This window comes from Trichechus manatus, unplaced genomic scaffold (genome assembly GCF_000243295.1).
Source record: "Trichechus manatus latirostris isolate Lorelei unplaced genomic scaffold, TriManLat1.0 scaffold00143, whole genome shotgun sequence".
Lineage (NCBI taxonomy): Eukaryota > Metazoa > Chordata > Mammalia > Sirenia > Trichechidae > Trichechus > Trichechus manatus.
In genome coordinates, this window is record NW_004444079.1 from 414,692 (window position 1) to 441,246 (window position 26,555).

At 46.5% G+C, this 26,555-nt stretch overlaps 1 protein-coding gene across 1 annotated transcript in view; it reads right to left on the bottom strand.

The window, feature by feature from the left end:
• The window catches only part of GRIK4 (glutamate ionotropic receptor kainate type subunit 4), a 422,106-nt gene that overhangs the window by 116,789 nt on the left and 278,762 nt on the right, over window positions 1–26,555 (bottom strand). The window contains exons 8-10 of the mRNA XM_004385613.2: window positions 13,301–13,462; window positions 1,887–2,039; window positions 879–983 (exon numbers count right to left, since the gene is read on the bottom strand). Of these exons, the coding sequence (XP_004385670.1) occupies window positions 879–983; window positions 1,887–2,039; window positions 13,301–13,462 (420 nt within the window). The remainder of the gene's footprint in view (window positions 1–878; window positions 984–1,886; window positions 2,040–13,300; window positions 13,463–26,555) is intronic.

Below are 26,555 nucleotides of genomic sequence, written 5' to 3' on the forward strand. Positions count from 1 at the left end.
TTGTTCAGTGGTATACCCCCTTCCTTGTTCGGTGGTATACCCCCTTGTTCAGCCACTCTGATAGGAGACTCTTCAACATGTCTGCATCCTGCTGTAGTTAGTGCCTCATTTCCTTTTAGTCTTTTCTAAGGTTGGAGAAAGGCTGGAGTAAGAATAGAGATTTGATTATCAGGCCCATGGGGAGGGTGGGGAGACCTTCAGAAAGGCACCTGGAGTGGCTGTCAAAATCCTTGTTTCCTCTGATGTAAGAGAATTGGAGGAATGGGGAATAAGAAGGTTAATGGGGGAGAATGAGAAAAGGAGTAGGAAGCTGAAAGGAGCTATGAAGGACAAAGCACCACTGAGATGACGAGGAGCAGACAGGTAGCAGACAGCGGAGGAGTGGGCGACTGGAATAGGGGTGTGGTGGGTGGGTCAGAGAGGAGCTGGCAGGAAAGAACTGGTAGTTCTCCAAGGCTGAAGGTATTCCTCACCTACATGAGGCCCAATCTGTTCCTTACATGGGATCCCTGGAGTCTAATACTGGTTCCAGAGTTAAGGAAAAATTTAGGAAGTAGAGTAATCCAAAATAGTGGACAATGCCTGGAAGTCCTCCCTTGCATGACACCGCCTCTCCTTCCTTCTCCCCTAGAAAGCACGCTGCCTTCCTCTTGGCACTTTGGTGGGTGTGCAGTCCCTGACGCACACTGGCAGACCCTGGTGGTAGGAAGGGAGGCTGGCACATGCCAGGTGCCTGGCACAGGATGTAGCCTGTTGCTCTTGGGGATAACTGAGAGCAGGTGGTCATCCCGAGCTCCAAGAAGTCAAAAAATGGGCTGGGAACAGAGAGAGGAGCGAAGGGGTGGGATCTGCCATCACGGCAGCACAGCTAGGCTTACCTGTCGAAAACCATTCTTCGTAAACTGTAAGATTTTCAGGGCATAGTTGGACCTCTGGCCTTTGCTGTTGAATTCAATGTGGCCGGTGAGACCTTCCAATTCTACCTGTCCAAGAGAGAGTGAGTTACAGCACCAAACTGGCCCCATGTTCCACCTGGCCCCAAGCAAGCATTCCGTACATGTGCTATTTAGGGATGCTCAAAAAAGCAGAATCCATCAAGCTCCATCTCCTGCCATTCCCAGCCACAGCATCTTGAGACTACAAGTGAAATGTCTCTGGAGCAATTAAGACTTGGCCGGGGCTGGAAGAGGAGAAGGATGCCCCCATATCCAATGATGCCACACCTGCTCTGTAAACCAATAAAATGTCAAGATTCTGGATTGAGCTGATTCCCCTGTGCCCATCCTCCAGGCCTTTGGAGGATGTTATTAAAAGTATTTATTCTCTTTGGACAGCTGCTAACCTACCCTCAGGCCTGCAAGAAGTCAGGATGACCCTACACCTGACTATACATGCAAAATCCAAGACAGACTCTCCACCAGATTTCTCTGGCAGGAGATGTCTTCCTAGTGATTACAGATACATTCCAAACCCACCAGAGGAGGCACTGCTGGGGAGGAAAACATTGGGAAAACCCAGCACCAATTTAGAAGTTCTGAGCCTGCAAGCTCCCTGAGGAATCAGAGTCTCAGGCAACATTGCCCTTCCCGGCTGTGCCAGGCCAAGCTTTGTTGGGACTACCTCTGAAATTTAGGGACCTCTTAATAGTCTAAAGCTCAAGGGTCACTGCCTTGTAGACAAATTTGCCATGTATTCTCTGTGGTTTTTATGGATTAGGGAACAAATGTGACCCAGGATTCACTGAACTGGAGTCACCATAAATTGCTGTTTTATCTAGGGCTGTGATATATCAAAGAGGCGTGGAGTAGAGGGGCACTCGCTCCTTGAATTGTGACTGCCTGGTGTGCTGGCCAGGTGTGACCTGCAAGGCCCTCAGCCGCTCTCACCATGCGCAGGTAGTTCATGAGGCTGGTGCCATGCTGCCAGATCTGGGCTGAGCCGCAGGACAAGGGCTTCACGCCGATCTCCTGGCTCCGGTTCAGCTCCTGCACCGCGGTCACCACAGCGTAGACGGCATCGAACAGCAGGGCCGAGGAGAGCTGGAGTTCCAGCAGACAGAGGGTAGAGAGAGAAGTGGGGTGTAGGGAGGAGGATCAGAGAGAGAGGAAGTGACAGGTGTAAAGGGAGGGAAGGGAAGGGGAGGCAGAAAATAAGAGGGACAAATGGAGTGGCAGGAAGAGAAGAAAAGCAAAAGAAAGTGGACATAAGGGAGCATCTTCATTGCCCTTGGCCCGTGTCTCTGGACAAACAGTCTGAGTGCTGGCCCAGGGAAGACAATGTTGGCAAGACCTTCTCTAGGATTCAAGCTTCAATCTACCCCTTTGGATCCCAGATGGTTTCAAGGGTATCCTTTTCTCTCTTTGTTCAAGAAAAATAGCATCTTCCATTGCTCTTAGGAATCCCCAATAAGGGGGAACCTACCTATCTTGGGAAGAGGGAAGACACATGGCCTCTCTTGTCAGATTTGCCTACTCTACAAGTTTGAAGGTCAATTTCTCCCAGAAGACCCCTGTGGTACTGTCTCTTCCTAGATGTACCTATTACTTCAGTCTACTCGGTCCTATTCCATTTGATGAGTATTTAAGAAGCATACAATAAGCTCAAAGGCCAAAGATGAGTAAGACCCTTTTCCTGTAGTAGATTATAGCAGGTTGGGTGAGGTGCGTGCAGGGACACAACATAAGACTGAGGGGGATGGACCCACATATGTCTGTGGGGTTCCAAAGAGGGAGGTACTTCATCTGTTAGGTGATCCAAAAAATATACCATGGAGAATACAGCGCTGGATATGAGCACTGAAGGATTGTGGTAGATATGTTGTTGGATATGGGAGTGGGAAGTAGCTGGGGAATGGAGGAAGGGAGAGAGGCATTCCAGAAGGTGGAACTGTATGAAAGATAGACGTGGTAAAGTGTGGAGCCACTTGGAGGGAGGGGAGGGGAGGAAGCAATAAATTAGAAATGTAGGGAGGGGTCCATCTGCGGGTACCTTAAAGCCAGGGGAAGAGGTCATTGCAGTTGTTTTTCTATATTTTCAACTCCCTATTAAATTACAAAGGAGCCCTGGTGGTACAGTGGTTAAGCGCTCAGCTGCTAACCAAAACGTTGGCAGTCTGAACCCACCATCAGCTCCGAGGGAGAAAGATGTGACAGTCTGCTTCTGTAAAGATTTATAGCCTTGGAAACTCTATGGGGCAGTTCTACTCTGTCCTATAGGGTCACTATGAGTCAGAATTGACTCAGTGGCAATAAGCTGGGATTAAATTACAAGCTCCTTAGGGCAGGGAACACAGAGAGTCTTAAACTCTATATCTTTCCCAGAATCTAGCACTGGGCCTGGGCTGTGGGAGTCTCCTAGCACGTATTTCTTTATTGAATTGAATTAAATCTTGACTGAAACTACCCATAAGGCTCAACCTGCACACTACCTAATGAGTTAACTCAATGTTTATAGTCTTTGTGGAGGTGAAGGCTGAGGTATTTGGGTGGAGATGGCTGGAGTAGCAGAGGGTCAGCGAAAAAGAGGAAGACCTTCAACGAGATGGATTGACACAGTGACTGCAACAACAGGCTCAAATATAGCAAGCATTGTGAGGATGGCGCAGGACCATGCAGTATTTTGTTCTGTTGTACACAGGGTTGCTATGAGTCACAACTGACTCAACAGCACCTTACAACAACAGTAGGAGCAGAAAAACAAAATACCTTTGTTTTTAGGGAATGTGTAACCTAATGAAGAGATAACACTATACTGTGTTAAATGCACTGAAGGTCCCTGACAATAAAAACCTACCTAATATAAATGACTAGAAGGTAAACACTCTGTAAGAACTCTCAGGGGATGCTCAGGAAGACAGGTGGAGGTTTCCTTGAAGGAGTAATTTTGGAGGACTGGAAGTCCTCACACCACCTCATTACAAAGCAAATCCTTCAATGAAGCATGACCTGCCACCATTGGCAATTCAATCCTGTTTCCTCCAAGCCTATTCTTTCAGCTAAAGATATCCTTGGGAGGGCTCCCAGAGCACTCTCCTATGCGGCTGACTTCTACAATCCTCTTCCGACGTGGCTGGGACCCTGGGACTCTGGCCCCTCCAAGGCCATCTTGTGAGCTCTTGGATTTGTTTGAGCTGTTCAGACAAAGTGAACTTGAGACAGTAAAGTGTAGAAGAAAGAGCCTGAAACTAGGAGTACTGAACCCAGAGCCTAGATCCCAGCCCCTTGCTTACGTGCTGAGTGATCCTGGGCATGTTACTTAACCTCTCTGAATGAACAGTCTCCTTATCGATAAAAGAGGGATAGTGATCCCTGCCTCACAGATCTGTAAACTGCAAACACAGGGGTCATTAATCCTGAAGGCAGGGGCTGTGTACTCCCAGGTCCTGGGAAGATGTTAGCAGGTGCTCAGAAAGCAAGGATTACCTGAACCAAGGCACCGGGGAGTAATGGGAACAGGGAGTTATAACGGCAGAAAATAGGCTAGAAATATTGACTTAATTTCCTTCATAGTTTTGCTCCATGTTGGGCCAGGAGACCTGTAAGAGGAACTGGGTGAGCTGACTTTGGAGCCCTGGTGGCGTAGTGGTTAACAGCTCAGCTGCTAACCAAAAGGTCAGCAGTTCAAATCTACCAGCTGCTCTTTGGAAACTCTATGGGGCAGTTCAACTCTGTCCTACAGGGTAACTATGAGTCAGAATCAACTCAATGGCAGTGGGTTTGGTTTTTTTGAGCTGACTTTGGATAATCTTTTTAAAAGGCAATTACAGGGAAACAGAGCCAAATAGTTTATTTTCTCTGCCCCAATCCAAGTTCACTTTCATGGCAAGATTACGTGGCGAGTATATTCTTTCTTCCTCCCTCCTGCCCTCTCTCCTTTTCTTTCTTCTTCCTCCTTTCCTTTCCTCCCTCTGCTTCTTTTTTCTTTCTTCTCACATTTATTCAGCCCTACAATCTGACAGGTACTGTAGACCTCAACACCTCCCATTCTCAGCAGAGGCATTCAACCAGGCAGAAGCCATTGTACCCCTCTCCCTCCACTGAGTCTCCTGCTTTCCAGTTCCAACACCCCTCCTTTCTGTCCCCTGGTCCCAAAGCCACAGTTGTTACCCAAAGACCAAGCAGGTGAGGATGCCTGAAGCCCAGATTGGACCAGCACACAGCTCTGAGGTCCTGTGGAGCTGTGCTGACCAGCCGGGCTCCTCGGGACTCCCGCCATCCACCATCTTCCGCTCTCTCCTTTCCATCCTCTGCCCTTCGCCTTTGCCACTTAGCTCCCTCTTCATTTGATTTGAGACTAACCTGTATGGTACTTGATGTTCCTTGGCAAGCCCACAACTGTCCTTGTCCTTTGCACATAATTCTTTTACCCCTGAGCACAAGTGGCTCTTTCATTAATGGATCTCTCAGCTTTCCTTGCCAAAAGGACATATAGACAATACGAATGCTACACACTGTCTTTTCCCAGCTTAGATAAACATCTGCCTGAGGGGGAGTTAGTTGCCCTTCTTGACATTAGGCTCCTAGGTCCTTCAGTTTGGCTATTTAAATGATGCTGTAGACAAATTTCTACCCCAACCTTCTCCCTTGACTCCCATTTAATCACTCCATTAGGAGAATCCTCAATTCACAAAGGGTTAGAACTGGAAGCAATTCTAGAAATCAGCTAGACTTTCTTGCTCTACAAACAAAGAAACTGAGTTTCAAAGAGTTCTCCTGTTTCACAAGCTCACAAAGCAGGACAGTGGCAGAGCCGGGATGGAACCCCAGCACCCATTTCCCCAGTCAGGTTCCTTTCTCTCTGCTGTGTTGTCTTTGCATTCCACTGCCAAGTTTCCCCTTGAGAAGTCTAGGGGATTGTCACGGCTTTATCTGATTTATCTTTGTGTCTAGGCTCCCAGGCCAACTTGAGGCAATCTTTGTGTATTGTTACCGGCTCAACAGCAGATGGAGAGCATGAGACTCTTGGACCAGAGCAGGGGCAAGAGAAAGCTTTGGGTCACTGCTGCCCTAGGTTTGGGTCATCACCTAGTTTGCCCAACTGATTGTTTGTCCTGATGTTACCTCCTCAGGTAAGAGCCACGTGGAAATTTTGCCAGAACAGCCAAAGGGGTACTGGAGGGCACCACTGGTTGCCCAACTAGCACCCATTCTCCTCTTCTTCCTCCTTAATCACCAGTTACCAGCTGCTGTCGTGTTAATTCGAACTCACAGTGACTCATGTATGTCAGAGTAGAACCCACAGGACTGTCAATGGCTGAACTTTTGGAAGTAGATCGCCAGGTCTTTCTTTAGAGGCACCTCTGGGTGGACTTGAACCTCCAATGTTTTGGTTAGCATCTGAGCACGAACTGTTTGCACCACCAAAGGACCCACCCCTCCTCCAAGCAGCCATGTGCTTCAGAGGAAGCTGACCCAACCGCAACACCCAGGTGAGCCTGATTGGTCCAAGAGTACCCCATCCCCCCCCACCAACATGTGATTCAGGACTGGGCAAGTGAACTGAACTCTGGAGTGAGAGATGGCTTCTCAGAAAAGTTTCTTCTTTTCTAAGAAAGACCGTCTTGCTTGCTCCTCTGGACATTACTGTGTCTGGCCATGATGCCTGGAACTGTTACAGCCATCTTGGCTCCAGCCTGAGGACGAAGTTGTCACCAAGGAGACGAGCAGACAGATGGAAGGGACCTGGGCCTCCAATGACATCACTCAAATCTGCCCCACCTCTGACTTCCTGGGACACGAGATGATACATCTCATTTTTGTATAAGACAGTTTAATGCAGGATTTCTCTCACTGGGAGCTGAGAGCACCCCAACTGGATGAAGGCCCTGGGGATGCCCCATCTCAGGGGTGTTTTTGCCCCAGATCCCCCAAGAGGCCTGGTTCTCACGCCCTCTCAAAAGACCCCTCCTTCTGTTTTGAGGCAGTACGCCTGGTCCTCGAGAGACTCCCAGCACTGCAGACTTCCAGATGAAGCTCGCCATGTCATTTCTCACATCCTCCCACCAGGTTCCAAGCTCCTTCCTGCCACATGGCTGTTGCTATTCCTGCTCCATCCGGGATGCGATTTTCTTGGCTGATGCTCTCTTATTAGTGAATGATCCGGATGCTGAGGGATTGGTGTGTGCCTGTTGACAACGTTCTTTAGAGTCTCTAACTCAAGATTCTTCGAGTGCTTCTAGTAATTACAAGCCCAGACAAGGATGCTGGGGGCTGGGAGTGGGCGGAAGGGAAGCCTCCGGTTTCCATCTCATCTCCTATGTGTCACCGTCAGAGGGGGTGAGAGGTGACATCTCTCCAGTAGGTCTGGTCTTCATGGTCCTCTCTGCAGTCAGTCAGAGCAGGGACCTCTAAACCAGAGTATCTTCTCCCCTTAGAGCTCTCCAGGTATAACCAGACCACTTCTCTTTTACAGGCTTCTGGCAATCTGCCCATGCCTTTCACCTGGATCCTCCAAACTAGTTCCTGGAGAATTCGCCTCCCATCCCTGGCTCCTTCAGCTTATCTTCCCCCAGCCACCAATCTCCTCCCCTCACCCAATTTCACCTCTGATGGTGCGAGTGCCTATAATTGCTCTGCCTCATCAACTTTTCCATCTCGTTTCAAATCTCCATCCTGAAGCATCTTTTTGCTCTCCTAATTACTTTCTCCCTCTGCTATTATTTACTAATTTATCTCTGGAAAGCATTTGCGACTGCAGTCATGAAAAGCAGTTCCGTTACAGCACAGCATCCCATATGTCTCCGTTTCTGGGTCCCCGGGTGGGTGTCCCCCCGCCTCCTGCCTTTCATTCTCTTTCCTTTTCTTTCCGCTCCTCTACTCTGTCTCTCCTAAATATTAAATCCCCCAAATGGCTCAATCCTCATTTAAAACCCTCTCTCTTTCTTGGTACCAAAATGCTGCTTGGCAAGGAACCCTTGATTCTCTTGTTTTTATATTTTCATTTGGTGCTTCACTGTTATTTTCTTTTGAACTGCTTGTAAATTGTTTGGGGGAATAAAAGACTCCGTATAAATTTAGATGAATCAATTCTGATTCGGGCAGTTGTGGCTGGGTTTCTCTCCCCTCCACTGACATGGAAACAAGGATATCTTCTAAATATACACCTGTAACTCTCATTCCTCTGCACCCCCTTCCACATTCACCCCAGATCACTGAATTCCCGGGATCCTCTTGAATGGTCGTTTGTCTCTGATGCTCTGTCAGCTTCAACTCTGCCGCTCAATATAATACCAGGACAGGAACCATTAAAATCTCATGGAATAGTCCTTACAATCTGGATTTTATTCCATGAAATAAACACTTAATTACAAACATCTGTTTTGGTCTAAGTTCTAATTACTTAATTGAACCATCTGTAATTTTAATGATCCTCCACAATTTTCTTTCTTTGCAGTGTGATTAATGGGAATGGATGTGAAAGTAGTCAGTATGTGCCTCTATTTATGATGCTCCTTCTTCCGCTCTCTCTGTCTCAGGCAAGAAGCACAGTTGCTGCTTGCTGTCAGCCACCTGGTAAGTGCAGCCCAGGAGAGCCACATGGAGCTTTCTTTTGTGGTTACCTCTTAGTTCACTCCCTCTCTGTGCCCTTAGAACTGGGTCCCTTTTCTAGCAAGCGCCGTCTTGAATACTGCAGGCCTGAGTAGGAAGGTGAGGAAGAGTGAGAGATTCACACACAGTTGGGATGAAAAGAAAAAAAGGGGGGTGGGGATGGATGCTGAGAGTGAAGAAGGGGTAGGGAACATCGACCGTTGGAGAGGGCAACAGAAAGAGAAAGGAAGGAGATTGTGGGTAAGGGGGAGGTGGAAAGAGAAAAGATAGGGGAAGTTGAGAGAAGGAAAAGAGAGATAATGGGACTGAGATAGAGGGAGAAAGGGAGAGTAGGAAGGGAAATAGAAGAAGGCAAAGAAGGAGAGAGAAGGGGAGGGAAAGAGAGAAGGTCCCCACTGAGGAAGGAGGGGGTTAACCCCCAGCCTTTTTAGAAAGCTGGATGAGGAGACAAAACGAGGCTGTATTTCTCTGGAACTGATTATTTCTCACCTACCAGCTTCCCAGCACATGAAAGAGCTGGGTTGTCTGTGCTGGGAATTTCAGCCCCCAAAGAGGCAGGAAGAGGCACTGCTTTTCAAAAGGTAGTTGCTGAAGTGAGAAGTCTTTAGAGAGATTTGTTGCTGTTGTCACTGCTGCGAGCTTCCTTTCCACACTTTTTGAGGTGAAGACTGTCTATAACACCTTCCCTGCCTCCAAGGAGACCACAGAGAGAGTGGCTGGAAGCTTCCAGGGACTGAGAGGGAGGTTTAGACTCTAGTCCAGGCTGCAGTCAGAGCCCTGACATCTGGGAGACCCTCAGCATGCCACCTGGCTCTTCTGTGCCTTAGTTTCCTAATCTGTCAAAAAGGTGGTACATGACCACACTTATCTGTTACAATAATGCCATGAGGAGGAAAAAGAGGTCAAGGTGGGAAATGTTACAGTACTCCTCGGCTCTGTGCTGAGGTGAAACCAAATGGAATGAGCACCTCATTCTCCTCAGGAAGACAGAACACAAGTTCCCATTTTACTGGCAAGAAAACCAAAGAGACTTAGCCAAGATAATCTTGACAGAAGTAGAACCCGATTCTGTGACCCAGCATAGGTTTCCCCCTCTGTAATCAGTTCCAGGTCTAAGGTTCACATTTATTCTCCTCACACCACCCCTCAGAAATAGCCTGGAGTAGGTGAGGGACAGCCTATTTTTACTCTTGTCTCCACCCCCAGCACTGAGTGAGGGAGCCTCCAGAGAATGCTCCCACTCACCGAATGCCCACCAAAATTCTTGGGGAGTGTAGGATGCTGAGCCCTTGGGAACTCTGAGGCTGGATTGGGAAGAAGAAAATTAAGGTCAGGGTTTTATATGCTTTAACCACTTCCCCTCCCTCACCTGCTTCCTGTGACAGGATATCTTACTCCGGTCACCTGAGCAGGTCAGCTCCCAGCCCTCGCTGCTCCCTGAATGCCTTTATGCCCTTTAGTGTCTTTCACACTGTACATGAGTGATGCGTATGTGCTGCCCCTCGTCTGGGAGGCCTTCCCTGACCTCTCCAGAAAGAACTCAGGGGCTCCCCTCTGCTTCCACAGGAGCATGGAGGAGTGTGATACCTCTAGAATCATACTCCCAGAGGCAGAGGTGGATATGCTCCCACACAGTGAACCTTGAGAGCGCAGAGACTTTGGCTGTTCTTCACTGTGACTGACTGCATGAGAGGCCCCCAGCCAGCACCCCTTCCCTGTATTCAAACCCTTTGCCATCTGACTTTGCATTTCTTCCCTCTGAAAGGGTGGACTACATTTCCTCACTTCCTGACTTTGAGTTCTGCTGTGTGACTTGCTTTGGCCAATAAAATGAAGTGGAAGTAACAGTGTATCTGCTGTTGGACTGAGATGTCTTGTGTGTTTCCTCTTGCTTTGCTGTCCTTTTGCCATCGCCATCAGAATATGGCAGGCTAGTATGCTGGTCCAGGAGAGATGTGGGAGAGCTGCCCAAGTCAGGCCCAGCCTGGATCAGCTGGCCTATAGCAGTTGAGTGAGCCCACCAGATCAGCAGAGCTGCCCAGCTGAACCAGCTTAGGTTACCAATTTCTAGCTCACTCTCAGAGTCCCTGCATGGTGCAAACAATTAATGCACTTGGCTGCTAACGAAAAAGTTGGCAGTTCAAGTCCACCCAGAAGAAAGTCCTGGCGATCTACTTCCAAAAACTCAGTTACAGAAAAGACTTTGGAGCACAGTTCTACTCTGACACACATGGCGTCACCAAGAGTCAAAACTGACTCAATGGCAATGGGTTCGCTGACCCCAGATGCATGAGCTATAGAAATGCTGATTGGCGTATGTTAACGAGATTTCGTGGTTGTTTGGTGCACAGCATTTCTGTAGCAAAAGGTACTTGATATATTTGCTAATGTCCATCCCAGTATCTGGCATACAGATGTTAAATAAATGTATGCAATGAATAATTGTAGATTGAAGATAGAATCATCTTATTTTATCTTTACAACAGTCCTCTAAGATTGTCAAGCACAAGTAGCCCAATTGTACAGATGAAGAATCTGAGGCCCAGAGGCACTGGTAACTGTGGTTACCTAAGATCACACAGCAAGAAAATGGCAAGGGCAGTATTTGAATCCAGGTCTTCTGCCTCCAAGGCCAGTGCTCTTTCCACCATACGTGACCTCTGCCAGGGCTGGCCTAGAAGCCAGGTGACAGAGACTGCCTGGCCCTTGTGTCATACCCATACAGAGGAATTCCACCAGGTATCGAGGGCCTCTTATCCACTTGCTCATGGTCAATGCATAGCATGAATGGAAGTGCTGGAACCCTCAGAGAAATTGGAAGTGTAGCATGGGGACTTTTTATTTCATTAGGCCAGTTGCCAAGTGTGGTAAGGTTTGGGTTGGAAGGGAGGAGGCAGGTTTTTTCCCTTTCCTAATACTGTGTTGTGAGGCTTTCACGTTCATCAGCACCTCATTAGAAGACTGGACTGATGATTCCAAGAACCGTAGACTCGACCAGGAGAGCAGGACTTGTATTCCTGCCAGGAGGGATGAGCCTGATCCACACATGACACTGTGCTTGAGGATGTCCCTTCCCGTCCCTTAAGCCATCTAATGGCGGTGAAGACCCCCTTCCTTCAGATGTTTCTTCCCAAATCCTTCCTGAGAATTCTTCTTTCAGACCTCAAATAGCTTATTGGGACTCACTCCAAAAACCTTCCAGGGAACTCAGTTTTCAAACCCCCTTCTCCTGTCCAGTTCTCCTGATCAAAGCTTCCTGAGTGTTTGAGCTCTGACCCCTTAACTACCTCCTCCTTCCTAAGATTTCCACCAGGCTGCATAATTATAAAGGCACAGAGTTTTGTGAAAGGTCACTTTGTCCATGCCCCTGTGTCCAGCAGGCCCACCCCTGGATTGCCACATTGGCCAACCACTAATTGGGTGCCCATGTGTGCAGATGTCCAGACCTGTCCTCACCTCTAGACATGACTTATCAAAGATAGGTATCACCCCTATTTTAAAAGCCACCAGACAATTTTCCACTCCATTCCAGCAGCACCATTCCACTTCTATTTCCTTGGTCTAATTCTTTTCCATTTTGTTCTATCTACAACTCATCATTCCACCTGACCCACTCATTCATTCAACAAATACCTATTAAGTACTTTCATTTTTCCAGGCACAACTGCAGTACAGTGTGTAAGAGAATGATGGATGGTCCTAGAGAGTGGCAAAATGGTGTAGTGGTTAAAAGTATGAACTGTAAAGACATATGGCCTGGGTTCTGATCCTAGTTCCTTCACTCACTAGCTGTGTGACCACAGCAATTTACTTAACCTCTCTGGGTCTCAGTTTCATCACCTGTAATATAGAGATACTAATAGTAGTTATCTCCAATGGTTGTTGTAAGCATCATATGAGCTTCCTCAGGGGCTTTTTAGGCTTAAATGAAATGATGTATGTAACACAGCTAGGACAGAGCCTGGAAAGAAGGCAGTCTCCAAGAATGGTGTTTCTTGGCCTGTCCCCTCTGTTGAGAAAAAAGACAGAAGAAAGCCACATAGTCATGATCTCCTGAGAACCTGCCTTTTAACAAATGGACACAGGCAGGTGTACTTGACCTATCCCACAGAGTAAGAACAATAAACCCACAGGAGAACGGCCAGGGAAATGTTTGTTTTCATCACACACACAGCAGGGGGAAGGAACTACAAAGAGGAAGAACATGGATGACAGCATAAAGGAAACCTCTCTGGATGAACCTCTACTGCACAATGGAATGGAAAGATTACTGGACAGGGAGTCAGGAGTCTAGAAGTCTAGTTTCACTCAGCAAAAGGCTTGGTGTTTACCCGTGAGCAAGACCCCTCCCACTCTAGTCCCCAGCTTGGGCTTCAGTTTCCTTATGTGAAAAATGAGGGGAGTAGATCCTCTAAAAGTTCTTTCCAATAGTAAGACTTTTGGGTCCTAAACTAAGGTAGTTCTCAGCAATAGCATTATTGGGAGCCCAGCCACGGGAAACTCGCAGACGTCACTCAGTGACAACTTGGTGGCTCCATACACCCTCCCCCTGCTGTCTCCTTGACTGAGCTTGCTATCCTACAGCTCACTACTTCCCAAAATGGTCCCATTTAACCTTTCCCCAGCACTTCTATGCATCTCTATTTGAGCTGAGACTGGAAGAAGAGGAAGGATGGACTTCAGCAGCTGGCCTACAGAGAGGTGTGTGTGTGGAGGGGAAGGGGCACCAGGGAGGAGCTCTGGTGGGCACTTACTGCAGGCCCGGTGAAGGGCACGTGGTCACAGTTCTCCTGCCACGACTGGTTGAGGCTCTCGGCAAACTCTTGGAAGAAAGCATGGGACTGGTTGAAAATGGAAAATCCCAGGATGTTGACACGATCATCCACAAGGCTGTCCATTCTCTGGAGGGAGAATTCCTGGAAAGACCCAGCAATCAGAAACAGAGAACAGAGTTAGGAGGGGAAGAAGTGTGGGGATGGACTTTGCTGTAGTACACCTGGTTGTCTCATTGTACTCTAACAAACAATTATTGAGTACCTATCCTATGCCAGGCACTCTGCTAGGTACTAGGGATATAGATATAACTAAGAGTGATTTTTCTGGGAGTTCAGTGTCATGGGGAGAAAGAGATAAATAGAATGTCTCCAACAAAGGTACGTACAAAACGGAGACAGGACTGTCTCCAAGATATGACACTTGGGCTGAATCCTAAATGATATATAGGCATTTTCTGGATGGAAAATATGAATGGAGAAAGGCTATTCCAGACAGAAGTCACCATGTATACAACTACATGGAAGAGAGAAAGTGCATAGTGATTTCAGTGAACTGCAAGTGGTGTGCTTTGCTGGAAGCATTGCTCCTCAAAGTGTGGGCCACAAATACCTGCAATCAGAATCACCTGGGTTTCTTGAAAAAAGTAAAATAAATGATTATTCCTGCATGCCACTTACCACCAACTGAATCTGGAGTCTCAGGGACTAAGGTCCAGGAAAATTAGGCAATGAAAACCCTATGGATCACAACATAACATTGTCTGATACAGTGCTTGAGGATGAGCCCCCTATGTTAGAAGGCTCTCAAAATACACAGTGGCTGCAACAGTGGCCTTGAGTTTACCAATGATCATGAAGAGGTGACAGACCAGACATGTTTTGTTCTGTTGCACATGGGTTGCCAGGAGTCATAGCTGACTTGACGGCAATTAACAACAATAGGCCCGGAAGTCTGCATTTTCAACAGGTCCCTAGGTCTAATGCACGCCAAAGTCTGGGAGCCACTGGGTTAGAGCATGGGATGCATGGGGGTTGGAGAAGACAGAATGGTGAGAAATGAAGCTGAAGAGGTAGGCAGGGGGCAGAGCACAAGGGCCTGGATGCCAGGCTGGGGAGCTGGCACTCTGTCCAGAAGGTGACAGGACCCAAGAGCACTGTCAGCAGAGGAGTGACAAAATCCAATTTGCTTCCTAAGAATCTCACCCTAGAGGTCAGTGGCGAGGAGTGTGCCTTTATTTATTATTTTGTCATTCATTTAATAAATATTTAAGTGCCTATTATATTCCAGATAGTGTTCTAAGCACAGAGAATATGAACAAGAAAGACACATTTCCTATTCTCAAGGAGCTTGCAGACTCCTGGAGGAAGCAGACAGTAAGTAAACAAATAAATATGTATAATTTCAGGTTGCTGTGGGGAACCATGGAAACCCTGGTGGCGTAGTGGTTAAGAGCTACGCCTGCTAACCAAAAGGTCAGCAGTTCAAATCCAGCAGGTGCTTCTTGGAAACCCTACGGGACAGTTCTACTCTGTCCTATAGGATCACTATTAGTCGAAATTGTCTCGATGGCAATGGGTTTGGGTTTTTTTTGGTAAGGGGGATCATAGCAGCCCCATCTGGGGCAGTGGCATTTGGAAGCTCAAGGGAATTCTCCCAGCAACCTATGGTCCTCTTTCAATCACTATGCTGCGGCCAAGTATTAGCACAGTAAGCTAAAATCTGTGGGTATGAGTCCATTGAGGCCAGTTAGTAATACAGAAAGAAGAAGCTTCTTCCTTAGGCACAGCTGAGCCCAGAGCCCTGGACCTCCAGGACCCTCACTTGGCACTGTACAGGGAAACCAAGTAAGAGGGTATAGATTATTCAGTTCACCAATCCCCACTCCTAGAAAGTTGCCTTCAAATGTGAGCCAGGTCATTGTCTCACACTGAAGTAGCATTCATCACTCAGTCATTACCAGTGCTTCACACATGGCTCTGTACCCCACGGACACACATTACTTACAGACCTCAGGACTGACCCATCAGCCACACAACCTGACACAACAGATGGCAGATGCCTTGGGCTTATCTGGCCAGGCGGAAACACTGCTTTCCTTCAGGTGGTCACCTTTTCTTAAGACTTAGCTCCTCCAGAATGTGTTCCCTTAAACAGTCAATTATACAAGACCAAACAGTCAACCTTTACCCAAAAGCAAAAACAAGAAGACAAGGAGGGGCAGGGAAGCTAGATAAATGGAAACAGAGTAAACAAAATGGAAATAATGAGAATGCCGACACATTGCAAAAACTGAACCAATGTCATGGAACAATTTGTACAAAAAATTGTTAAATGAGAACCTAATTTACTGTGTAAACTTTCACCCAAAACACAATAAAATCTTAAAAAAAAAAAAAAAAGGTTTAGCTCCTCGAGGCCCCTGGCACCCCCATGCTGCCTCACTCGCATCTACAACCACCGCCAAGGCCTAAGGCTGCTGGCCTGAGCACCCTGCCCAGAGCCTGGCCGCATTAGCTTCAGCTTGCGGAGTGGAGTGACAAAGATTCCTTTGAAGCCTCCTGCCCTAACCGTTGTGGAGCTAGCAACCCCTGACAAGAGTGGAGTTGGTAAGGTTAAGCGTATTTTGGATCCTGCCATATTCCCATTACATTAGGGGAACACGGACATGCCAAAGAATGTATTGATTCATACAGCGCAGAGCCAGGCTGCTGTTGGGCAACCAAAGGCCCTCATCGGCCATGGTTCATGTTGTGGGAGCTGGAAAATGTCTCCTCTCCCTTGGTTTCCTTGTCAATGTGGGTAGCTCATTACCCTACCTCTATCCTCTCCCCACTCACACAGACATAGAGTTGGAGGCCCTTTTCAAGGAAGCTCTGATGTCCTGGATGTCCATAGACTCACAGTGGCAATAGTGGAAATACAGTGGATAAGGACGTGGGCTTTGGTGTTCAAATCCAGGTTTTGTACCACACTAGCTGTGTGCCCTTAGGCAAGTTCCTTAACCTCCCTGGGCTTCAAACCCTCATTTTGTAAAATGGGAACGACAATCCAGATAGACCCTTTCAAAAAAAAAAAACCAGGTGAGATGTGGTATGCAAAATACTTAGCATCGTATCTGGAATGAAAAGTACTCAATATATGGTAGTAACTGTAATATTCCTGTGAGATCTTGGGTAACTTCTGGGCCTCTATTTCTTTAGTTCCACTTGTCTTGGAACCCTAAATTAGAAAGGTGTTTCCTTCAAATGCACTTTCTGGGCAGAGTAAGAATAAATGAGTTAATTATAGATACTTATAGACAGTCCATTCAAAAGTCAGCCAGTTTGTCTCTCTGTCTTTTAATTCCTACCTTCTTATGCCTTACTTATATCCTATTTTCAAAAGCCCCCTCAGATAAAAAGATCCCAGGAGATTCCTTGATAACTCATTCTATTTATAATGACTCATGGGAAAGCAAGTAGAAGGACAAAAAAGGAGGTAGTGTGTTATGATAATCTCCCAGGGCACTCTAGGATTCTACTCCCCAAGCATCCTACCAGTTAGGGAAACCATCCTTATGTCTAAACTTAGACCCTCCTGTTGCTACTGAAGACTTTATAAAAGAATATGGGAAATAGCTGACCGTCATGAGTTTATAAACACACAAATCTTCCAAGCCAGTATTTTCCAAAGTGTGCTCCTCAGGACATTAGCCTTCCAGGAGATGTTAACAGAAATTTAATTTAATTTTATTTTATTCTATTTATTTATTTATTATTTTTTGTTAACAGAAATTTTATGAAAACAAGGCTCCATGTTCAAACAAAGTGGGAAAACATTACATATTATGCCCACCTTTTTGAGATTCACAATGCACTAGCATATTAAATGTTGAAAGAAGTCCTTCAGTGAAGCTGCTTGTTTGATTTTGTTTAACCCAGACACTTTCCCCTGCAGAAACCCAGGAGTATCTCACAGTAGTGTTCCACAGAAGATAATTTGGGAAATACTACTCTAAACATATGCAGGAAACCAACGAACAAACCGGTTGCCGTGGAGTCAATTCCAACTCATGGTGACCCCATGAGTATCAGATATGTGCTCTATAGGGTTTTCAACGGCTGATTTTTCGGAAGGAGACTGACAGCGCTTTCTTCTGAGGCATGTCTGGGTAGACTCAGACTGCCAACCTTCTGGCTAGCAGCCAAGCATGTTAACATTTGCACTACCCAGGGACTTCAGGGAAACATATAAACATGAAAAACTGAGCAGGATATTTCAAGGGATTAAAGGTCATCTGATTTTTGCTGCCCCCATAAACTCTGAAAATGCACATCTGGGTCACTAAGAAAGCACACCTAGCTCACTAAGAATGCCCACCTAGCACACTCAGGTTCCCAGTGCCCCTTACCCCTATCTTAGCCACACTGCCTGGCTAGCTATGACCTTTCTGAAATGAGAGTCCAAGGAAGAGAAAGGGCTGGCAGTGGTCCCTGGGGTAGAGTAGGCTCTCATGGGGAGTTTGATTCCATTCTTGTTAATGTGCAGGAAAGGAAATCCTAAAGGTCCACAGGGAGTAGATTCCCACTGTTCTGACACCAGGGGAGCCAGGGTGAAGAACAGAGCAAATGGTCATCTGGTAGGGCCGAGTGGTGGACAGAGACCAAGACCCCGATCTTCAATTACTCCAAGCGTGTATGGCTTTGTGACAGCTCTTGTGTTGCTGTTACTTTTTCATGTCCTTTTTCATCCAGTCAGTTTCCAATTCCTGTCAAATCTAGCTCCATGGTTGGCCTCTCTCTCCAATGGACTGTATGTTCCTGGAGAGCAGAAATGCGTCTGCCTCATTTTTGAACACCACACTGCACCTAGCATAATGCCTGATAACCTAGAAGCTGTTTGGTAAAGGCTGTTAATTGAAGACGTTTCCATGCCTTCGGGTTCTCATTGTGCCCAACCACACAGTCATACACCTACAGAAGGTATAAGAACATGAACAGAACTTATACCAACCCCCGATTATCCTTTGGAAGTTGAATCATTGGATTTTGAAAAACAAATTCCTGACAGCTTTCTCATTAAAAACTTAAAAAACGTGTGTGCATGTGTGGATGTAAGTGTGTGTATGCATGTGAGCACCTGTGTTTGTGTATATGTGTGTGCATGTGTGAATCCTTGAGTATATACAATGATTTGCAGGGAGTCAAACAACTACAGTTGAAGGTCAAGTCAGTCACAAGTGAATACAGAGGGATGATACCCTGGGATGAGGGGTGTTTTGAACAGGGCCTGGAAGGAATGCCTCAAGGATCATGGCTTGAGAGCTACTAGGAAGGTCACTACGGGCGGTGCAGCTCTACTGAGTGCCCCTCACTTTCTCCAGCAAGTGTGACATCTCCAAGTTCCCAGTTTATAAACATGCATCTATTCACCAGTCAGCTGCAGGGGCCTTTCCATGGATCCACAACCTGTTTCTCCACTAGGGCCAGCAGGCAAGGGCGGGCTATGAGTGGGAGGCTGATTTGGAGATGGGGCTCAAGAACGTGGAGGTTCCAGGTCTCAGGAAGACTTATTGGAGGGCAAGGGGGAGGGGAGGGCTTGGGAAGCTGGGTGGCTGGGAGTAGAATGGCAATGCCTCACACCACATAGGGCTGAGTGTCAAGAAGTGCACAACCGTGGCACCAGGAGTTTGGGAGGGAGGGGTGGGGTTAATAAAAATGGTGAACAGATCCCATGGGCAGCTTCTGCACAGGAGAAGGAAAGAAATGTCCTCTCTGAGGAGTGGGGGTCATTCAGCCTGGGCTAAGCTGCCAGGTCCCATCAGTGGAGGCTGGAGTTAGACAGCCAACCCTGGGACAGGACAATGTTGGCCAACTAGAGCTAAAAGCACAAGAGCTTTTAATTATCCAGTCTCAGCTGCTCTGCTTGACTTTAAGGAAAAAAGCAGAAAAACTAAAGCATAGGTCTAGACCATGTCCGTGAATCAAATCCATCTCCCAACCCTTCGCCACCTGAGCCCCAGGCAAAACGGGGAAGTAAGGGAAGTGGCCAACTTCTATCTCTCTGCCCAATAGCCTCTTCTTTGTATTCCTAATCCAGTATGTGCATTACTATTCTCCCGGCCACCCATGCTAGAAACATTGAAGTCATTCTCAATTCCCTTCTTTTTTAACTCCACATCCAGTCAGTTGCCAATTCCTGTCTAAATGTCTCTTGAATTTGCCCCTTCCTTCCCAATCCCAACATGTTAGGCCTTCATCACTTCTCCTTTGCAATAGCTGCCTGTTTTCTGTGCTTCTGATCTCAGTAGGCATGGCCACCATATTGCACAGCTCCCAGGTGCCATTTACATCGATGACAATATGAATGGTGTCCCTAGAGGTATACAACAGAAGGCTTATCAGGAGATAGCAGGATGCAGTCGAAGGAACACAGGCTTTGGAGTGAGATAGGCTTGGGTTCAAATACTGATTAGGTCACTTACCGGTTTGGCGACCTTGGGGAGGTCATCAGCCTTTGTGAACTTTAGTTTGCTCACCCATGAAATGCAGATAATAATATTTATTTATTTTGCAGGGGTGATCTATGTAAAGAACAAAGTAGCCACTCACTGTATGTGAGTCCTCTTCTCTCCAAGTGCAATCCATCCTCCATGCTGCCAGTGTTACTGAAGAGGATGAGATGCCCCCTTCTCCCTTCTCCTGGTCCCCATGCTACAGCTAAACCTTCCACAGAGAAATATCTGGCCTGGGGGTTTCTTCTCCCTCCTTCTCTTCTCTCTCACTCTGCAAGAAGTTATTCTTAGCTACCTGCCAAATGAGAGAAGTTCTGCTAAATAAGTCACTATAGGTGTTAATTGCTTGCTGTGGCTATCTGCATAGAGACACAAGGTTTGAGTTAGTTCCAGATCTTCTAATCATTAATAATTATAACAAAATAGTAACTATACTAATAATAGCTACTACAATTTATTGACCACCAACTGTGTGCCAGGCAGAACTAAGCCCTTCACATGAATTATCTCAATCCATCCTTAAGGCAGCCGTATGACATGGGAGTTACTATTGTCATTTTAAAGCTGAGGGGACTGGACCCAGAGTAGTGAGGTGGCTCTCCCAAGGCCATACAACTGGTAAACAAAGGGGTCTGGATTCAAACCCAGGCAAATCTGACTTCAAAGCCATTGCTCTATGTTCTTGTTACCGTTTCCTCATCAACTATGTGACCTCAGTGTGTAGGGCACTGAGGGTCAGAGGTTCCATGAGCTCACTGTGATTGTGCTGTAAAATAACTGGCGAAATTGAGGGAAAATTGATTTCAGAATATCAACTTAAGACCAGTGAAATGATTTGCATCTACAAAATGAACACTCGTGGTCTGAGCAAGTAAAGGGATTACCAAACACTAATGGAATCTCTGCGTGAGGAGGGTTTTAATTACAGAGGGATCTGGGGCTTCCTGACTAAGTGCCTGAACCACTAGTGATCTTGAGACACAAGGGGGCTGAGGTTTGCCCTGCACCGTCTATGTTCAGTATGAAGAACTCAGAGAAGGAATAAGAGCAAACACCGGGTGTAGCAGGTGGGGAGAAATTAGAAATAAATGGAGAGTAATAAAAGACCTGTGGCTAAGATGGCATAGAGAAGTAGGCTGTCAAAATGCTGCTCCGTGAACTTGCCCAACTTCTGCTGAGAACTGTCCAGAAGCCTTCGCCACCTATAGTCAAATCTCCCTATGGTCACCCTTACTGGAGCCACAAATGCCTTCCCTGTTGGCCTGTGAACTCCTTGAAGGTACAGTGGGCCTTGTCTTGCTCACTGCTGTATCCCCAGCACCAGGAGAAAAATCAGTGAAACCAAAAGTGGTTCTTTGGCTTCATTAACTGTTCATAGAATAATTACGCTGGAGAGAATGGGTGTCGTTTTGAAGTTATAGCATTTTAAATCATATACTGTCGACTGATATTTTGTCCTAAACTCTCCTCTCTGAAGAAAAAAAAAAAATCTTTGTATTTTTTTAAATCTCTTTAGTTTTATTTCTTTTAATTAGACAAATTTCCTCATTATAAAATAGGGACAATAATACTTCACTATGTTGTGAGACTCAAAAGAGATAATATATACAAAAGTGCTGTGTAGACTGGAAGTATGATAAAGGCTCCTTGAGTTATTAGTATTATAACTAGTAATAATAAAACAACTCAAGGAATGCATTTCCCATGTACTTGCAGGCATCATTAACAGGCAATGAGGAAGACAGGATGGGGAGGGGGCCTTCCTGATGCCTAGAAGATTATGGCACAAAGTTGACCATATCCCTGCTTCCCCATAAGGCCCTTGGTCCTAGTGGGTCCAAGAACCTTAACAGCTCCCTTGCTGCTGGACCACAGATGCCATATAAAAGGTGTCATCCCAAGGTCCCTATAACTCCTAGTTGTTGTTGTTGTGTACCATTGAGTTGATTCTAACTCAGAGCAACCCTATAGGACAGAGAAGAATTTCCCCATAGGGTTTCCAAGGAGTGGCTGGTGGATTTGAACTGCTGACCTTTTGGTTAGCAGCCTGAGCTCCTAACCACTTCACCACCAGGGCTCCTATAACCCCTAGAATCTCTCCAAATTCTGCCGCCTGGGCCCAGCTGACTGCCCTTATTTGCAGGCCCGTCCCTCCAGAACTAGTTCTTATTCTCCATCACCCCCTGGAAGTGGTACTTCAAACAGTCCCTTGCTTCTTGGCTGCCTTCACCCAAGACTGAGGCTCTGAGGTGCTCAGCCCTGGCTCTAGGATCTGCCTTGGCAGTACCCTGGCCCCCAACTGCCTGGGAGGGGAGGTCAGCAGCCTTTATATCACCCGAACAAGTAATGTACTGGGCATCAATTTATTATTGAGTATAACAATATTAACTGTTTTCATTGATGTGGTTCTACATAGTTCACAAAGCATTTTCCTGTCTCTGTTTTGGTTGGCCCTCAAAACCACACTTGGAGCTAGATAGGACAGCTTTTACTCATATTCCCATTTGGCGGAAGAAAAAACCAAGGTGCCTAAATGTTAAGTCTCTTTCCCACAAGACAGATGTAGGATTAAGATCCAGGTACTTGGCAGACAAGATTAGTGCTTATTCTACTGTTCTCAACTGCTCAGCAGTGGGTTAGGCCACAAGGAGATACCATGTAAATACTGTGGACACTGAGGTTGTTAACGACTGGCAACCTAAAATGCTCTCACATTTTAAGTGAGTATTGAGAACATCAAAAGATGCTAATTTCTTCACTCATTATTATGAAGCTAGAATTTTTGCTGTTGTGTGCCATCGAGTTGATTCCAACTCTTAATGACCCTGTAGGACACAGTAGGTAGAAATGCCTCATAGGGTTTCCAGCAGGTGGCTGGTGGATTCAAACTGCCAACCTTTTGGTTAGCATCCTGAGCTCTTAACCACTTCACCACCAGGGCTCCATGAAGCTAGGACGGTGGAAGCTACACTTACAACTATATCATTGCCTGAACTTGAACTAATCCTTCCACCAAACTCTGTTTCCCTCCCTTGGCCCTCTATCTGTGAATATAATCATGATCTACCCGTCATTCAAACCAGAATTTGGGACTCATCCTCCATTTCTTCCATTCTCTCACCCTCCGCATCTCATTCATTCATTCATGCATGCATGCATTCATTCATTGCCATCTGAGATCATTTTACTTCCTCTTGAATCTGCTCCCTGCTCTCCATTCCCATCCCCATTACCTCTACCTTAATTCAGATCCTTACCAGCTTGGTCCTAGACTATGAATTAATTGGTTTCCCTTCCTCTAGACTTGCATTTCTCCAAGTTCATTCTCTATGCTGTTGCTGGTGAGATCTCCCCTTGCCAATGCTCCTTATTATACACAGGACAAACTCCTTACCTTGACATATATGCCTTTTCATGCTATGATTTCTGTCTACCCTCTCCTCATTCCTCACCTTGACCTCTTCCATCACTCAAGCCAGGTAGAATGGGCCACTGCCTCAACTGTGCTACCACTGTACCTCATATGCATACCTCTTATCACTCAGAGCTTTTATCATATAACTTTGTTCTCAGCTCTCTCCCCAAGGACTGGGTGTTGAGACAAATGCACTTACATTATCAGTGTCTATCCTGGTGCACAGCATATAGAAAGAAGTCAGTGCTTTGACTGAGTGAATTTAGGAGGGCGCCCCTGTCCGATGGTCCATCATCTCACCCATGGCAGCCTGATTCTCTCCACTGCCCATGGCTCTTCTTTATAGCTATATCTATTTATTTCTCCTTGAGACCCACAGCATGCTAGTGGCCAGTCACCAGACCCTTGTCTCACCAGTCCCCTCTTAGCCTTTCCCTGGAAATCTCTGGAGCTACCAGGAGTCTAGAATCTCCTGGCTACCCCTTAGCATCCTCTCTCTCTCTCCAGAGTTTGTCTAACTGTGGTACTGCTCTCTATTTATCTTCATGAAAGCCTGTACTTTCTGCAGGCTGGGGGACTGCTTTTTGTGTAATAGGTCTTTGAAGAAAGTAGCAGCTGGGAGGCTAATTTATACCTGTCAGTGAATTCTATTTAATGGGAGACTTGGTCCTAAACCTCCTGGCTCCCAGCTCTCCTGGTTTCCTCTTCCCTCATGTTTCCTATTCATTTATCCCTGTGACCTGAGCACGTGTATCTATTCCTCCCAGGAACTCTCTTCCTTCTTTGCCTTTCTTGCCCAACAGAAGACCACAAACAGGACTTCAAAGGCAGAACATAGTCTATCTTGTTCCCTGTACCTTACCTGCACTTTTGCTTAGGAAGTGCTCAATATACCTTGATCAAATGAATTAAAGTTCACCTGCAGCCACCCATCAGGATGGAACCACCCTTACAAAGACTTCAGTCATTCGCTCCTAGGAAGAGGAAGGCAGAGGTCGGGTGGAAGAACCCTCCCACTTTCTTCCCAACAGCTGGGACTGTTTTCATCTTGTATTTAGAAGACTGTTCTGTGCCTCAGGGAACTCAATAAGTAGTTATTAAGTGCGTAGCGGAAACCTTGGTGGGTGAAACTGACGTGAACAATGGTGGACACTTGGTGATCTCCCTTAGGCTGGGGAGAAAAAAAAAGAAAACCAAACCCATTGCTGAGTCAACTCTGACTCACAGAGACTCTATAGGGCAGAGGAGAACTGCACCGTAGGATTTCCGAGGAGCTGCTGGTGGATTTGAACAGTCAACCTTTTGGTTATCAGATATAGCTCTTAACCACTGCGCCACCAGGGCTCCAGGCTGGGGAGCTACTTCTTTTCTCCAGGGTGCTTCCTTTTCAGGCACCGATTCCTCACCTTTGATGGCCTCTGCACTCAGGAGCCATGATCAAGCCTCCCCTCTACACATCAGGTACTAAAACTCTCCCTTCCCAGGTCCCAACTCATTAACCTCAGAAATGTAGGGACCCAAGCTCCTCCCACCCCATCCATAGGGTCACAAGAGGATTTAAGAAAGCGCTAGGCAAACACGAGGTCCAGCCCCAATCTCACCAGGGGTACAGTTGTTTAGGAAGGTGAGTGGCGCTGTCAACTAGCAGCCTCTGCCTACTTAAGGACTCTGCCTGCCCCATCTCTGCAGCAGGATCGAATGACGGGCACCACATGGGGGCTGAGTGTCTTGCTGACTCTGACATGCTCAAGATCACTGTTATGGATTGAATTGTGTCTCCCCAAAATATGTGTTGTGAACCCTAGCCCCTATACTTTTTTTTGGTTGGAGCCCTGGAACCAAAAGGTCCGCAGTTCGAATCCACCAGCCGCTCCTTGGAAACCCTATGGGACAGTTCTACTCTGTCCTATAGAATCACTACGAGTCAGAATTGACTAGAAAGCAATGGGTTTGGTTTGGTTTTATACCTATGGTTAAGGAGCCCTGGTAGAGCAGTGGTTAAGCACTGGGCTGCTAACCAAAGGGTCAATGGTTTGAACCCACCAGCCGCCAAGTCTGTTCAACAAGCACTCACCCTGTATGTCCTAAGTGTGAGGCACTGTACTAACAAGACACCAGGAAAAGAGGACGGATCAGATATAATCCCCGTCCTCCAGTGACTTCCAGCTAAGGCTATAACCAAGTTCAAGCCACACCCCTATTTTGTTTAGTAAGGAGCCCTGGTAGCACAGTGATTAAGTGCTTGGCTGCTCACCAAAAGGTTGGGGATTTGAACCCACCAGCCGCTTCAAGGGAGAAAAATGTGGCAGACTGCCTCCGTAAAGATTACCACTTTGGAAACCCTATGGGCTGTTCTACTCTGTCCTATAGGGTCACTATGAGTTAGAATTGACTTGAAGGCAGTGGGTTTATACCTGTGGTTATAATCTCATTTGGGAATGGGTGTTTTATGTTAATGAGGCAGTATCAGTGTAGGGTGTGTCTTAAATCATAAAAGAGCAGATTAAGCAAGCAAGCACAAACGGAGGGGAAGATACACGCCACATGTGTTTGCCAAGGAACCTGAGAATAGAAGCTGAAAAGAGACAAGGATCTCCCCCACAGTGGAAAAAGAAAGAGCCTTCTTTCCCTAGAGCCATTATCCTGAATTCAGACTTTTAGCTTCCTAAACTGTGAGAAGACAAACTGCTGTTGTTAAAGCCACCAACTTGCAGTACTTCTGTTATAGCAGCACTAAGAAACTAAGACAATCACCAAGAGGTATGTGACTGACCAGAACCTAAGGACCAGAACCGAAGTCATCAGGCTCTCAGGTGGGTTCCCACAGGGGGAGGGGATGCACAGGACATGAAATGCTCAGATCTCGGCCATTTTTGCTAATCTCATTCCTTCCTTTATTCATTCAACACAAATATGAGTGTCTCCTCTATGACACACACGTTGTGTTAGGCACTAGAGATGTAATGATGAGCAAACCCATCCCTGTCTAAAGGGGCTTACAGTAAGTCTAGTGGCAAGCACGAGTGGGAGGGGGGAAAGACAAGTAAACAGTCCAGTCCTCTGAAAAGTGAGAAGTATAAGGTGCTGTAGGCACATATAAGATGATCCCTTCTATCAGACTTTCTGTTGGTTTTCCTAAGCTGAGACCTGAAACATGAGCAAGAGTTAGCCAGATGATAACAGGGAACCCAAGGTTGAGAAAAGACAGTGTTGACATGTCGTGGGGTTGTTAACGATTGTCATAAAACAATATGTGTACTAACTGTTTAATGAGAAACTATTTGTTCTGTAAACCTTCATCTAAAGTACAATAAAAAAATTAAAT